The 16,108-nt window shown below is 37.0% G+C and overlaps 1 protein-coding gene across 4 annotated transcripts in view; it reads right to left on the bottom strand.

Annotated features, from left to right (window-relative positions):
- Window positions 1–491: 491 nt before the first annotated feature.
- The window catches only part of PDS5B (PDS5 cohesin associated factor B), a 110,241-nt gene continuing 94,624 nt past the window's right edge, over window positions 492–16,108 (bottom strand). For 2 of the 4 annotated variants that reach the window (XM_065829896.2, XM_065829906.2), the window contains exons 30-35: window positions 14,778–14,923; window positions 14,154–14,259; window positions 9,568–10,013; window positions 9,374–9,475; window positions 6,308–6,449; window positions 492–5,636 (exon numbers count right to left, since the gene is read on the bottom strand). In XM_065829896.2, the coding sequence (XP_065685968.1) occupies window positions 5,601–5,636; window positions 6,308–6,449; window positions 9,374–9,475; window positions 9,568–10,013; window positions 14,154–14,259; window positions 14,778–14,923 (978 nt within the window). In that variant the 3' untranslated portion in view covers window positions 492–5,600. The remainder of the gene's footprint in view (window positions 5,637–6,307; window positions 6,450–9,373; window positions 9,476–9,567; window positions 10,014–14,153; window positions 14,260–14,777; window positions 14,924–16,108) is intronic. The other 2 variants (XM_065829917.2, XM_065829925.2) reach the window with 2 other exon arrangements.

Raw genomic sequence — 16,108 nt, 5'->3', positions numbered from 1 at the left:
ATAATAATGATACTATCATAATCACTCAGCTTCCCTCATCTAGGCTTTCATCTTTAATAGAAGACCTGTATCACTGGTCATCTGGTATTGAATAACTGCCTTCCCATCTCATTTATCTGTTTATTCCATATCCTTTACTCATGTCTCTCCCACCTTTCAAATTAATAACTCATTTCTAACATCTCACTTTTCACCCAACACACCTCCACACAGCATTGTTTTTCCATCACCTAAACCATATAGAATATAGAAGAATATAAAGAGAAGGTAAATAAACCCATGATTTTTCTCTCCCTTCCTCTTCCAGCTCTTATCTTTTGAAGTGTTTATGGAAGGATAACAGCAACTGCCTTTTGGGGAAAACAAAGGCAGTCCATACTGCCTTTCAGTTTGTTGTAAGTCAAAGGCTCTGGAGAAACGGTGGTGCACATCAGATTCATGTAACATGCTAGTGCATCTATAGATACGGCTATAAAAAAAAGCCTCACTGCTTAAAATGAACACCTCATTGTTTTATTAAATGTGGATTAGAAACTCTTCTGTCCTTCAAAATATCTTTAATTTACAAGAATTTAATTTTGCTGAATATAAACACACTACAAGGAACATATATTTTAAGCTTATAGGTTTCTATCTACCAAAAAAACCAGCTGTTCCAAGCCAGACTATTTCAAGGTGCTGTGACTTTAGAAGAAAGCTGTTTTACATTATCAGGAGAAAAAGATTTTTAGGGCAAGAATGTTTCATTCTAATGCATTCTTGTACATTATAATACCAACAGAAGTTGTTACTACTACTTAGATTGTTACTAAGTTCACGTGTTCTCTTATATGGCATATCATCATTTGAGAAAGTGTCTTCTATGTTTAGAAAATTAATAAAATGCAACAATACTGACATAGTCTTACAAGATCTAACATCTAACACCTTCAGCTCTCTGGATCTGTTCAGAACCATGTAATAAATTCGGGAACTGCATTTTTTTTAATAATAAAATTATTCCCAAGAAAGCAGGAAGCATATTCAATACTACTACTTCCATTTTCAAAATACTACATTCCTTTGTATGTACAGACGTGAGGTAGGATAGAGGCATCAGAAACACAGCTAGCCAAATAAAACACCTTACGATATCCATCCTCCAAAGAAACTATATGTTAAAACTAATTCCAATATATCACATGATTACTAAATACTGATTGGCAGGGGTAGAAATCTGTATTTGAGACTTTCTTCCTTTTTCATAGATAGGATACAGTGCTGCTACCTCAAAAGAATATACAACATACATCTTCATAACAGAAATGAAAGGGCACTAAAAAACCACAATGTGACTGTAGTGAGGCACTGAAAAAAATGCAAGTGTGAAACCTTTTCCTTACAGCATATACACACTGCATGACTCTGTGTATATCCTGCCTATAGAAATATAATGGCACTTGGTCAGCTCTATGCAGAGCTCAGATCTTTCAGGCAGCAGAATATGAAGAACTTCAAAGGAAGCTGGGTGGTGCTTTTTTTTTTTCCTGTATTTCTATCCCCGTTGCCAACATTCAGCTTCTTATTTTTCCACTAGCAACAAAATACCAGAAGCTGCACTGTAGGTAATGAAGCAGGTGTCCCAAGTCCGTAGGACAAATCTACTGACACAGCGGGAAGTCGACTTCTATCTGTGGAATACAAGTCACTTCTGTCAGTGTCAGGAAATTGCACCTGAATTAGTAAACATCTTTTGTAAAGGCAATATCCAACCAAGATGCAAAGAATGGAATGGCAATCTGTGAGCATAACGCGAAACAAGAATGCACTCGGGTCCTTCTGCTTCTCCGGATGGATGACTGGACAGAGGGTCTTGGTCAGGTGAATTTTATCATTTTGGTCCTCATGGAGCCATCAGACTAGTGGGGTGGACATCTAGAACTCATCTTAAACATGTGTTTGTGGACACACTGCCTTGGACAAACATGGTGGAATACCTGAATATGTTTCTTTAAAAGGTGTTTGTAAAATATCTACTGCACCTACCTTGATACAGTATAGAGGTATCCATCTCTACAATATATATACACACATGTGTAAACAAGAGACAAGTTTAAAAAATACTTCCATTCACAAACTCAGAATTTTGTATGTCTGGGGTACGCATGTTTTAAGATACATGAAAGCTCTTTTCATTATATGCCCTGTGTGCACAAGTGTTAGACTATTCAAACACAACAGTGTACTTGGTTTTGTACTTGTATTTACATAGGATGAATGCATTTAAGAACTACCTCCACAAAACCACAGGGATGTAAACTTGCAGGATCCAAAACCTATTGCGCGTGTTCACAGAAGCAGAGTTCGTCAATCTGTCAAAACCTGAACAAGCAAAAAACAAAACAAAACAACAACAACAAAAACCCAAACCAAACCAACCAACCAAACAACCCTGCACACACACCTCTATGTGAAGCATGGTGGGGTATTTTTTAGAATATCAGATGACAAATGTTATTTCAGAATGAAGTATTTAATCTTCAAGTTTTTTGCAATTTACTCACAAGTTGAGCATATTCGTTTTCAGTGGAAATGTCTTAATGCAAATGCTTTTTTGTAAACTCTAATGTGTTGCGTTTTTTTCACATAGATTGAAATGTCAAAACAGAAAATGTCAAAATATTTGGAAAAGGGTTCAATTTTGTTAGAAAATGAAGTCAATTGGCAGAGCCAAGTGTAGTTAACACAGGAATCTAATTATCCCAGGTGGAAGGGGTGTACTCAGGCTAGAACTTTCAAGCAATTTCATGTTTCCTTCCTATTAGTGGATTAGCGAGCCCTAAATACTAACTGCATCGGCTGCTGACAAGTGAAAAACCCCGTGCTTCTGGAACCAAAGTGAATTAATCCTTGACACTAGTATCAAGATTACAATAACTGCTTGCATTTCAACTACAGATCACTGAAAGTTTCCTGTTGCACTGCAGCAAGAAAAGGAAATGTAACACAAATCAGCCAAATTTGCTGCTCAGTACAGCAAGATACTTCGGTAATCTCACAAAAATTTCATACTGGAACTTGTTACAGTGGGTTCAATTTGATCTTTTAATGTAATACAGTACATCTTTATAAACTTAACATTATCATTGCAGAAGAGCATGCTAACTGAATGTTAGCAATTTATCTTTTATACATAATTATACTCTACTGTAGCTACTGTACGCAGATCTCAAAATGTTAGTACATAAAATAATCATTTTCTTTATATGAGATGAGAATGAACTCAGCAGAGGTTTGAATATAAGAATGAAGTATTTGCTGTGCCTGTTCCTCAAGAAATAATGAATTACACATTATAACCCAAGAAATCAACATGTAAATTGCAAAACTATAGTTTAAATTTACATTAAACATTATGATCAGTAATGTGCATCAATATTCGATGAAGTTTAACCTAGCCATGTTTATGCACAAAAAGCCTCAAGAGTCTGCAGCAGTTTCAGCATCAATTTTTCATATTTTTTGTATAAAATGGATTTAAAGGTACATCAACCATAAATGTTCTCAGTGCAATTCTGTCAAAGAGGAAAATATAAAGCTAGCTTTCAATCATTTTATACCATAAAAAAACCCCAACAACTTGTATTTGCACTGCTGAAGCATAAGTAAGCCAGTTCCATTGTGCCAACTATTTCCAAGTCAATTAAAATCACCCATAATTGCCTCTTTCGGCAGCATTTCTCCCATATCTATAGGTATAAATGTTGAAAAGCTGAGTAATGGAGGGGGTAGAAGTTCAGCTGAGTCAGAATAATCTGATTTTTATAATACCTTTTTTCACTGGTACCAAAAAAATGCATAATGAAAACATGTTAAAGGTTTCTTTACTAGGCACCTTATAGTTTGGAAATAGGTAAATCCATGTTTTACTATTATCCTTTCCTCTAATCTTTACAGGTCACCTTGTAACTATAACTTAATTATTGATGTATTATATGAAAATGCTCAGTTATTCAATGAAATAAATTTTTCCTAAGTGAGAAACTGATTTTTTCACATATTGTCAACTGCAGGGCACCAGAGGGAGAACAGCACCTCAAGTTATTAATATGTGCTTGGCTAAGCGTAGTGTAGTAACCTACACATTTTGGTTCAAAGACACAGTGTGTAAACTGTAAAACTGCATACAGGATACTGCTTAAAGTATTTTGTTTCTATTTTTTTTTTTTGCAGATTATACAAAAAAACCCAAAACGAAACAACAAAAAAACCCCAACTTCTCTGTGGTAGCACAAAATAAAAACGGAGCTCCATTCAAATCTTGAATTCTTTGACCGCGATAATCAACAGCTCGTTATTCAACCAAAATGTAGCTCTTCATACCAAAAAAATTTGGCTCAAGTACCAAAATCAAACCAAAAAGGTACAATAAACTCTCAATAGAAGGTTCTCTCATGAGGCGACCTACCATATACTACTGCTAGATACGAGTTTCCAAAAAAACATTACATCCCATTTTCAGCACATTTTTCATAAACATGCAACTTCACTATAAAATACAAAACACTTGGCTCTCAAGAACAGCTTTATAAAGACACACTGCATCAATAAAATTTTTCTTTGTGATTAACTTTACATTGTAATAAGAACTGTATTTTCACTAATGTTTATATATCAGATTTCATATTATAATGTAGTAATAATTTGCTCTTTGTGAACATCATGTTCAGAAGGAAATATCTATACACATTAACATACTAGACTATTAAAAACTCAGTTACAGAATTTTATTGATACAGTAGATTAATAAAAACTGATAGGGGAAGATAAAATGGGTAGGGTATTCAGTACATTATTTAACAACACACTTTTAAAATTAAAATATTTTAAATCTTTTTCGAATTTTCAATGCCACTAGAAGTCCAGAAAAGCCTGGCATCAATACTGAGGTGTAAAACAACTTCTTTCACAATTTGCATCTCTTGTATTATTCTATCCAACATTGTTCAACTGTAAAAGAAAGTAATCGAGCACCTCTGATGACAGGTGGGTGCCTAAAGGTAAACACTAGGTTAGATTCAAGAAGGAAACAAAGGCTATTTTTTTCTTCTGCTCCTCAACAAATAGTGGCAAAAGAAAGTGGCACTATTTGTTCAACTGATTTCTTTTTCACAGTTAAATGTCAACAAGAGTACAAATACGAACACTGACAGATATTGCTTGAGATCAATTTTCAACAAACTCTGTTCTTATTTAAATCAATAGATCAAATAAACAGTAGGGTACTGTCAGTTTAAAGCCGCAGATAAAAGCTATACAAGCACTTTAGAAGTCAGAAACATTAAAAAAAGAACTATTTACAGTTTTCTTCTTTAGTTCGTATGTCTACAAAGCCAGCGCACATTACACTTCACAAAAATCCACAGTTAATGATATCAACATGTGTGTGGCTAAAGCTTGTGACCTAGGGACTGCAAATGCAGGGGCAGTAAAAGTACAATAGGTTGTGTCTTTTTTTCAGCAACCCCATTTGTGCACTAACAGCTTCATTCAGTCTCAAGCTTTACATTAAAAGCATTCTTCAAAGCTTTCACCTGGAAGGCTGATAACTACTTGCTCACTCATCGCCTCTCCCTTTTGGAAGTTCTGCGACGAACCTGTTTAAAGAAGAAGTATTTTAAGTATTTTTACATTAAAATTGTGAAAACAAATCAATAATAGATACATTTTATAATGGAAATTATGCTTAGTCTCACAAGAATGTTTGAGTAACTGTATACAGTGTCAGATGTGTCCAAAAGTGTGAAGGCATTCACAGTTTCCACAGTTACATTTTTAGTATCGCTACTAACATTGCTAATGTATTTGTATGGAACTAATAAAAAAATAAATTAATTTTAACATATTTGCATAAGCTGGTTTAGGATTCTGCTCCAAGATTCCATACTTATTTTCCAGTACTATTCGTTCTGTGCTCCTGTTTTGTGTAAGGAAACACTATTCACTATTATAATCTAGTCGAGAAGAACGGGCATGAGTTACCTGGAAAATAATTCCTGTGAGATACTACACAACTCAGGCAGACAGATACAAAGGCGATACAGAACAGAACATTTAAGATGCTTGACAAAAACCGACATCGTCTAAAAAATGCAGCTTCTCTGGGAAGCTCCAGTGCAGCATCACAACACAACAGTGGAGGTGACAACCACCTCATTCATTTTAAAGGAGGAAGGTTAAGTTCTGAGAACAGAAGTCATTCTCTGAACGCAAATACACAGAGGACATCACAAAGACACTCAAAGGAAATCTCAGGCATTTCTCTTACGTTGATTGTGGAAACTTCCTCTTCTTCCATTACTTCTTCCTGGGGAATGTCATCACTGACGGGTGAACTACTCTGAAATACGTCCATCTCTTCACTAGATTCATTCTCTTTACTGGCTGCTTGTTTGGAACGTCCTGCCCGGCTAAAATCAGAAGAAAAATAAAGATCGGTTTCACAGTGTATAGATCTGCACATGTATAAAACGTATGAGAGCAAGAACAGCAGTATTAAAATTTACTTCACAAGAACAGCAGTATTGAAATTTACTGTTATATTATACTGTCTTATACTCCTCCACAGAAGTGGGACGAGGAGGCTGGACAACAGAATTTGAAGACCAAATTCTTCCAGAACAGAGTGTTAGGAATACAATTTTCACCTCTACAGACAAGAGAATACTGGCTAAAGAAGGTGGACACAACAGTAACCAGTGAACAGGAAAAGCCAAAGAACCAGAGACTGAATAGTTTTTTTCTCCCTTCTATTCGATTACATGAATAGGTGTACTTTCCTCCTATACGAGTTAATACACAAAAATATTTGAATAACTGTATCTGTATTTTTACAGACCTAGAAGAACCCATGTTGCTATTTATGAAATCAACACTATATTGAACATCAATGCAAATTTTCCAAGCTAGCTGACACTAAGAGTGAGGGATAACCAGGATAACAATGCCTTAATCAGGATAATCAAGAATAATCAGTCAACAATATCTGTAACTGTCTGTGTTGGCCATGGGAGCTGAACCACAATCAAAAAGCATTTGTTTGTTTAAAATGAGAACTAGTCACCCCCATACCTTAAACAAAAAAAAGCCAACTAGGTATGTATCAAAAACTACCCAACTGCATCCACATGACCATTTTGGTTTCAGTCATTAGCACAGTTCAGAATCAAATAACTGAATCATCCTGCTTACTGCTGACGCAAGTCTTGGTGCACCCAGACTGGGTGACTTTTTGGATGAAATTAAACCAGAAACTCTGTTCCCGGTAGATAACTAACACACTTCAATCCCCAGTTGGGGGCATACAGCTCCAAAACAACTGTCCTCTGGCAGCAAACCACACGTGTGGTGAGAATTTTCAGTCCTGAGCACCACACTAACATCTGTACAAAATAAAATCTCTGAATTGCATATATTAATTATACTACAGTGGGGATTTCAGCACCAACCAACCAACATGACATCCTTTTGAGAAACAATACAGATTAGCCCAAGTCAAGCCTTCCAAGACTGACAGAGGCAACAGAAGTGAAAAGGAAATAGAGCAATTATTCACAAGCTAGGTTCATCTCCTTTCACATTTTACACAAATAAGCCAGTTCACATGTCCTAACTGGTAACCCAATTAGCTATCACAAATAGGTTATATGTTATCACCTCATAGGTGAAATTCCAAATTCTTATGCCAAATTCATCTCCAAGGAGCCCAGAGAGCTTTAAGCATTTGCATTAAATATATTCTATTTTTTTGGCACACAGCACTGCTTAGTCCATCAGCTCCCTTCAGTTGAAACTGCTGTACATGTGTATGTAGAAAAGTGAGAAAGGTCGGACCACAACGCACTTTAGACTGAGGAATTACTGCGGTCTCATATTTTACTTGCAGATTTGCAAAAAGGACAATCTAAATTTAGGTGGTCTGACCACAAAACATAAAAAAATACACACAATTTTTTTTTGTATGATATCTAGAATGTACAACAAATCTGAACCCTGAAAAAAAACTCACTTGGGCTCCTCATGGCAGGAACAATGCACGTACACACAAATGAGAGCTATGCCTGTTATTGATCATGTGTACTGATACAGTTTACTTTCTGTATAAAATGGGGTAAAGTAACATACTGAGTTCACCGATTTCATTGAGAAGTGAATCAGAAGCTACTTAAGTATTTCCTAAAGTGCATCTTTGACAAATGCCACATGGCACATCACCCAACAAGAACTTGTTGGCAAGTCTTCCCTGCGTGGCAGTAGCAGTTTCCAGCTCCTGCTCCACTGTGTAAGTAGCAGAGACTTCTGTAGTGTCCAACAAAGTGCTGGGACCTGTGTTTCTGGTTACAGAGAGGTCTGACCTGAGGCAGGAAAACAGAACACTGGAAAGGCTGGGATACTGTGCCTGCAAAACGCCAGAACACGTGATATGGTGTGAAACTGGAATGTGAATTGAGGGCACAAGTTTGTTCAGGCAAAGATCTCTGGGGACAGACAAACTGGTACATTAAGCTGCCAGAAGAAGATCAACATGACGCTAACTAAGCTCAGAAGCTAGAAAAACAGAGTCATAGGAGAGCCTGAAGACGTGTGTAAATATTGCCCTAAGGAATTTATCACCAAGTTCTGGAAAAGTATCTGTTTCATGAGCTGCAGTTTGACAGCAGTGGGCCAATAAGTCCTGTCCACTTGTACACCTCTGCTTTACATATATTACATATACACGTACAGAAAAAGTAGAGATACTTGAAGTTTCCCACATTAGGCACAAGAAAATGAAGCTGGCTGCAGAGCTGACGTTTATTTTGGAGTTTGATATACCTCAGAATTGTCAAGAGCTACTAGCCCTCATAGATTGCAGCACATTTTATTCATTTGGATATGATTCAAGTAGATAATAAGAAAGTCACAAATTAGAAAGTGAATGTCAATTTAAGGAGAATCAGAATAAATTTAATTCTCCACAATACTGTATTACCACAGTAACAATTTGATTATTCCACCCTATTCAAAACAAATGGGAGCACTATTTGCCCCCTGAAGTCCTAACAAAGCCCTGTCTTCAAGGCACTCAGGTGCTTTATTGATTTTACTCCTAGAAGAGCAAAGCTACATATATGCTACCTGGGCACATTAAACTTACTTGCAGCTTCTTGCTCTGGTTTGAGATGCTCTAGGAGAAGCAGCTGGGGAAAGCATTTTAGAAAGAGCAATGACATTTTATTTTCTTAACTGTCAATTAAAGTATTCTGCAATATTTTCAGTAACTGATTGTTTGGGGGCACAGAGGTATGTTTTTAATTTTCACTAAATACAAATTCAGAAAATATTCACCACTTACACTTTTTTTTGCTGTGATGGTGGTGTTTTTGATGACCTTCCTCGTCTGTTCTGTGGCGTAGACTGTGCTGATTCAACTGTACTAGTTTCAGATGATTCTGCGCTGTTTTGAGGAAGACCCAAATTGCAAAGTATCAAATTATAACTGATGTCCAAGAATTAAAAAAAATGCAGCTTACATGAAGACAGACTCACCTCTGCTGTGTTCTTTTCTGTGTCCTGTTTTGCCTGCCACCTTTGGGCTTTTGTTCAATGTTTTCAGTTTGCCTTTCTTCTTCCTCCTCCTCCTCTTCTGCTGCAGCTGCTGGTGGTTGTTTTTTTTTGTTCCTTTTTGATGACTTTGCTACTGGTTCTTCCTTTGGTGTTCCCCCATTATTTGCTTTGGGAGGGCGTCCTCTTCTCCCTTTCTTTGGTGGACTATTCTGTTCATCCTCACTTTCTATTACATCTTCTTTTAGCCTTTTTTCCTCTTGCCATTGTGTTTCATCAGATTCTGTAACAACTGCAGGTCTCTTCCTTCCCCGTTGACTACCTCTAAGTTTCTGCTCTTGACCCAGTTTATTCAGGTCATCTATGCTTAGTTTCTCTTCTGAATCTGTAATAGCTGCTTTCTTCCTTCCTCTAGGCTTCTCCATCTCTGACTGAAAATGTAAGATTACATCTTTAAATTAAAAAAATAAACCGCAATATGAAACCATCACATACACAAAAGCTACAGAAACTTCCCCCAACGAGACAGAGAGTCTTCAAGTTATGCAAGTGGTCTCCTAAGATTGTCTACCATATCCATTTCAAAAACCTTTGCAGAAGTGTGAACACATGCATACATATAAAATTCCAGACAAGATAGAAAGATTATTTCAAGATTGAGTAGTTAAAATATAAAGTGTATAATGTCCGTCTCATTTCTGTCCTCAGCTGTGTTAAACACAATTGCCTAGAATATCTATAACTGCATTTTTATCAATTGGAAAATGGAATAAAGAGCATGGGAATTGTGAAGTTGTGGCTTCAGCTCTCTTGCGAGCTGCAGGGTGGTCACGCCTGGCTCCTGTGCTGGCAGCAGCAAGGTACTAATACAGAAGATGGTGGGCAACCTGAGTTTATAACTGCAGAAAGAAGCACAGGAATTAGTGGTAGCTACCACAGCACTGCTGTCAGAGCTGCACTAAGATTCAACATTTGCTCTGTGCAGTAAAAAAAGCCACCCAACTCTTAAAAGAATCAGAATAGTTTGGGTCAGAAGAGATTTCTAAAGATCCTCTCATTCCAAACAACCCTGCTGTGGGCAGGGACATCTTCCACTAGACCACGGTATTCAAAGTCTCATCCAACCTGACCTTGAACACCTCCAGTGATGGAGCATTGACAGCTTCTGTGGGCAGCCTGTTGCAGTGTCTTCCCAGCCTCACTGTAAAAAATGTCATCCTTATGTCCATTCTAAATCTAACCTCTTTCATTTTAAAACTATTGCCCTTTCTGAAATCATAAGCTTTTAGAACAGAAACTATTCCTTGACCTTTCCATGCTCTAGTTGTCTAAACTGCACAGTAAAGAGCCATAAACAGTGAAAATGTTTCAAAAGGCAGCTATTAGAGCCCAAAGGATGGCTCTAACAAACGCCTACACCTGGAGAAAAATAAAAATGTACCCACTTGCCACCTGAGGGAACGGCAGGAATATGTGCCAGGGGAGGTTTAGGTTGGACATTAGGAAAAGGTTCTTCCCCCAGAGGGTGGTGGAGCACTGGAACAGGCTCCCCAGGGAGGTGTCACAGCCCCAAGCCTGACAGTGTTCAAGAGGAGACTGGACAGCACCCCCAGACACATGGTGTGAACTGTGGGGTTGTCATGTGCAGGGTCAGGAGTTGGACTCGATGATCGTTGTGGGTCCCTTCCAACTCAGGGCATTCTATGATTTCATGGGGACCACAACTGTTTCATTTGGGACCATATAAGGGTCCACAAGTCCAAATATTAACAGTATTTCCGTTCCATACTAACATTAGTCAGTTTTCAAACTAACATCATTGTATTTCAACACATACAAATACTCACTCACTAGGATTTGCTACATTGCAATTTAATCTATGTAATGAGTTATGCCATTTAAAACCAGATTTTTTTTTCCTTCACATCTCCCTTGTGACATCGGATGGAAATCAGCTTACACTTTATCCATAACCCCTGGTTAAGAATAGCAGAAAGAAAAGCTATGAGGAGGATATGAGGAAAAAGGCAAAAGAAATCGAAGGACAAAGAATTTCACCAGAAGAACATAAGAAAAATGTTTCAACAATTATGTTATCTCCTGCTAGTTCATGACTTCAGTGACAAAACTGTTGATCTAGATCAGCAACATCCTTGTTATTCCTGGTTCTGTTTGTTTTTGCAGTGACTGTGGGTATCTGTCATCGCAGTTGCTTTTACCAGGTAAATAGTTGTAGGCAAGTTTCAAAGTAAAGTTTATCGCTCAGGTTAGTGTCCCCCAGCCTTAGAACTATCATGTTACCCTAGGATATAAACTAGACAAATATCCTGAATAGGGACATCTCTAAAACATGGACTTTCTGCTTCCCAATTAAAATTCTGCTTCTCAGATAACGTTTGCTATAATCTGCTCCCCAGATCCAAAAAAAGAAATCCTGAATCAATGACCTTAAGCAGCTTGCTTACATATTCTAAGTGAAGTACAAATGCCCTCAAACGTACTAAAAATACCGAACTATATTTGCTTTATCACTTAGCTTTCTTGGTTACCAATTCAACCCAATGCTCCTAAACATGAATTGCATGCCAGCAGCTGTCTGGACCCTCAGACTTGTGAAGGTTTTTAGCTGAAATGGCATATCAATCCAGGAAGCATCAGAAGTGGGCTTTTTTCGTTTGGTTGGTTTTTGACAAGAGATTCTGGATTTTTCTGGTTTTGTAATAAGCTGGTTTGCTTTTCCCACAAGATATCACAGTATAAGATGGTTATTCACACTTTGGGGCATTTTTACTAGTCAGCAGCTTATGTCCCAAGCAACCCAGAAAAAACGCAACAGACTGACATAATGGGAGAACAGAGAAATATCACAGACAGTCAAAAAATAAAGCAGCAGTGACATCAGATATAGGACATCCTTAATGCATTCTATAAAATCCAATCGTAACAAGTCTGATCTTATTTGTATTACTACTTTTTCATGCATATCCCAAATACTATTAAATTTACAGATTGCCAACTGTTAAGGCACAAAGAACCAAAATTTACTAGCGGTATATGAAACTCTTATTATCTGAGCTGTTCTTAGAATTACAATACAATTATAATTTTCCTTGGTGATTTATTTTTCTATATTTTGACACAGGTGCAAATGCTGCTTGAGACAGTATTTAGCCTGTTTATCATTTCATTAACATATTTAGGCACTACATCTGAGTGTTTGAATAATTTTTATATCTTCATTAGGAACCTTTAGCATTACTGATCTACAGAAATACATAAATCCACTAGTAAGAATTAGTAAGAACATGGCTACTGTTTTCAAAGGCCTACCACGCTCACAAGGTCTTGGTTAGTGGTCATTCACTAAAACCTCTCCCTGAGCCAGACACATGTAATTTCGCCCGAATGATCCCAACACTGTAAAAGAGCACAGCAACGACACCATTCTGCTACCCCTTGGGGTTCACTGTTCACACACAACAGCCTGTTTAGCTTACAACACAGGCAATGTGATCGTTAATCATTACGACTCTTTTACATCATATTGGATTGTATTTGTATCAGGTAGCTCACTCTGTCCTAAAAGCCTGTCGAAGATCATGTTACGCACAATCAGACAACTTTAAAATCATGCTGCAACTTTTGCTTGCGATATGTGGCATTCAGAACCAAGCATTTTCCTGCCTTCAATGCAGTGCAAGTTGCGTGCAAGAAAACAGAATCCGTGTGGCTATTCAGACAACTCTTCCTTGAACTTCTAAATTCAGTGTCAAACTGTGATGCCCTCTTGGTATTCTAGATAACCAGAGAACAAACAGTTGCTATTCCCTACAGCTGCTGAAAGACAAACACATCTGGCTGGAAAAGGAGAGCATGCTTTAGCAGAGTGATGGGACAGTATGAAAAAAAGGCAAGAATTATGATGCATGAACTCTGTAATGAGGCGTTACCACTTTGCTAACTACAAGCAAGAAACCATGTATGATACAGATTTTACCATCTCAGAAGGCAATCTAAACTTTCAGACAGGTTAAACGGCTTCCCCAAAACTCCAGTATAGTTGCCATTATCAAAACTAATCAAATTATTTCTCCCAAATCTGTATTTCAGGCAAACAACAAGAATACAAAAATAAGATCTCTACGATATATTGCGGAACTGAAGTCCAAAGAAGCTATCAACTTGAACAATGATCTGAACGCTTCCATCAACAAATCCTGAGAATGAGACAAATTGCAGACTAATTCTCATCAACGTAGCTCTAGCAGAATCTACTCCTGTCAGTAGTATCAATGTCCTGCAAATCACTGGTAATCTTGAGAGCTTACAGGAGCTGTCAGTATGAAGCAAAGGTAGCTATGCATGTGGTGTAAACATGAAAATCAGACAAACTAAACTTTTTTTCACTGCATTTTCATATCCAACTCTAAACACACTTTCCAGTAGTTTATAACATCAACTGAGTTTCATGTTTCAGCTATTTTCTTGAATGATATGAAGTACAATCACATTAATTTTTATTTTAAAGGTGACTTAAAATGAAACATCTGCAATGCAACCAAACAGCTCACCCTTACAAGATCAGAGTCGTCCCTTTTGTCAGTTTTCTTCCCTGGTAAGGGTGAAGTGAGTGTGAATTCTTCATTTTCACTGTGGTCCATTTCAGTACTGTCAAGCCTGGAATGAAAAAACATTTGTTCTCCTCCTTACTATAATACAGCAAGCAATTTTACATATATATATATACACATATATATAAATATATAAAGAATTACAATCTTCAGAAGAAATCTGTTCCTAAACCATGAGCAATCTGGCAGAAAGAACCTTTCATTCTGGCTACTGTAGCCATCACATATTACAAACCAGAAAATCTAAGTCTCAGGACAAAGATGATTTGATTCTGGGTTTTTTTGTGGGTTTTTTTGGTGTGTTTTTTTTTTGTTTGTTTTTGGTTTTGTGGTTTTTGTGTGTGTGATTTTTTTTGTTGTTTGGTTCATTAGGTTTTTTAAATAAATTTATTTCTGGGGTTAGAAAGTCAAATTCATGGTTTCAGTTATACCATCACAGTACTATAAATTTAGTTCAAAATAAGATATTAGAATTCTGTTACTCACTTAGAAAACATTACAGAAATATTCAAAGTTTCCATTACAAATACTTGAAATATCAAAGCTCCTTTGTTGTCTACCAACCTCCCTTTGATCCTTCCTGGAGAGCTTGGATTTGAACTGCTGCTGGCATTGCTTACAGTTTCCATTCGTGAAGATTTGGATTGAGACTGCTTGCCTGCTGACGAAAGAGGCTTATTAACTGCTCCAAGAACATTGGCTGCTTTGGGCTGAAACCAAAAATACATTTCCTTTATTTTAAGCTACACGTTTAGATATTGTTAACATGTACTATGCTTAATACATTCACAGATTCCACTTTCTGCAATCAATATCTTAACACAAAGATATAAACATTTTCATTTGAAAATTAAAACAGACATCAGAAGGAAGCTGACAAAGCTGTAATCAAATCACTTGCTGCCTACAGTATTCTTCTCTCTATCCTTATATTCGTTTCCCTTCTCACTGGTTGTATCGGGTGCTCACCTGACCTTGCACTAAGCCACTTCAGGACTTCTTGTGCAGTTTGCTTTCTGCTGATCTAGCTGCCTGAACCAGCTCACCATTTGGATCAGATAAACATCTATACTGGCAAACCTGAAATAGCAGTAGGACAGCCCTTTAAGCAAAGAAGCCATTAAACTGGCTTAGCTGTAAGGGCAAACTGGTTTCAACTGGGAATGAATGAGTAAGAGCCTCAAAAAACAAATATTGAGGAGAAGATTCTGATGCTTCACGCACAGATTTAAAAATGTTAGGTTTTCAATAGGTGCCACAATTTCCAGATAGTGGTGAGCTTTAGGTTATTCATTTAAGTGGATTATCTTTCGGACATGCCAAATGTCTCCACCAGCTCATACTAACTTTTGAGAGAGCTGGAAGAGTTCAGTTATTCCTAAAGAGAATAAACCTTTATGCAGTAACACCCAGGTCCTTAGTAAGAAGTGAATCTCTAATACAGAATTTAAATACTCAAACGCACAAAACCACAACGATATATTCAAATCGATAAATGTTAGCTTTCAACTTCTAATCAAAAAGATGCTCCTGTAGGTATGTGTGTTTTCCTAACTTGCATTCCTCCTCCATTAATAAATTGCTAGCTCTCAGCCAATGCTTCACTAGCAAAAAAAAGGGTAATAAAGATGCTGCGCTTTTATTTATTTTGCAATGTAGCAAATGAATGCTCTCCTGTAATCTAGAACAGGACACAGTCATCCAGATTAAAACCACAATTTGTCTTTTCCCTTTACTAGATTTTAACTTAATTCTAAACAGTACCTGACTTCAGTTCTAGTGAAGAAAAAACACTGCCGTTCAATACAAAGCGTATTCAGAAAGATAACTGACTGTTCTATGGTTATATTAATTTATCTAAGACACTGTAAAATTTTATTCAGCTTTGCCAAAGA

Source organism: Patagioenas fasciata, chromosome 1 (assembly GCF_037038585.1).
Source record: "Patagioenas fasciata isolate bPatFas1 chromosome 1, bPatFas1.hap1, whole genome shotgun sequence".
NCBI lineage: Eukaryota > Metazoa > Chordata > Aves > Columbiformes > Columbidae > Patagioenas > Patagioenas fasciata.
The sequence above is the reverse complement of the archived record's forward strand: the minus strand, read 5'-3'. Positions and strand labels throughout refer to the sequence as shown.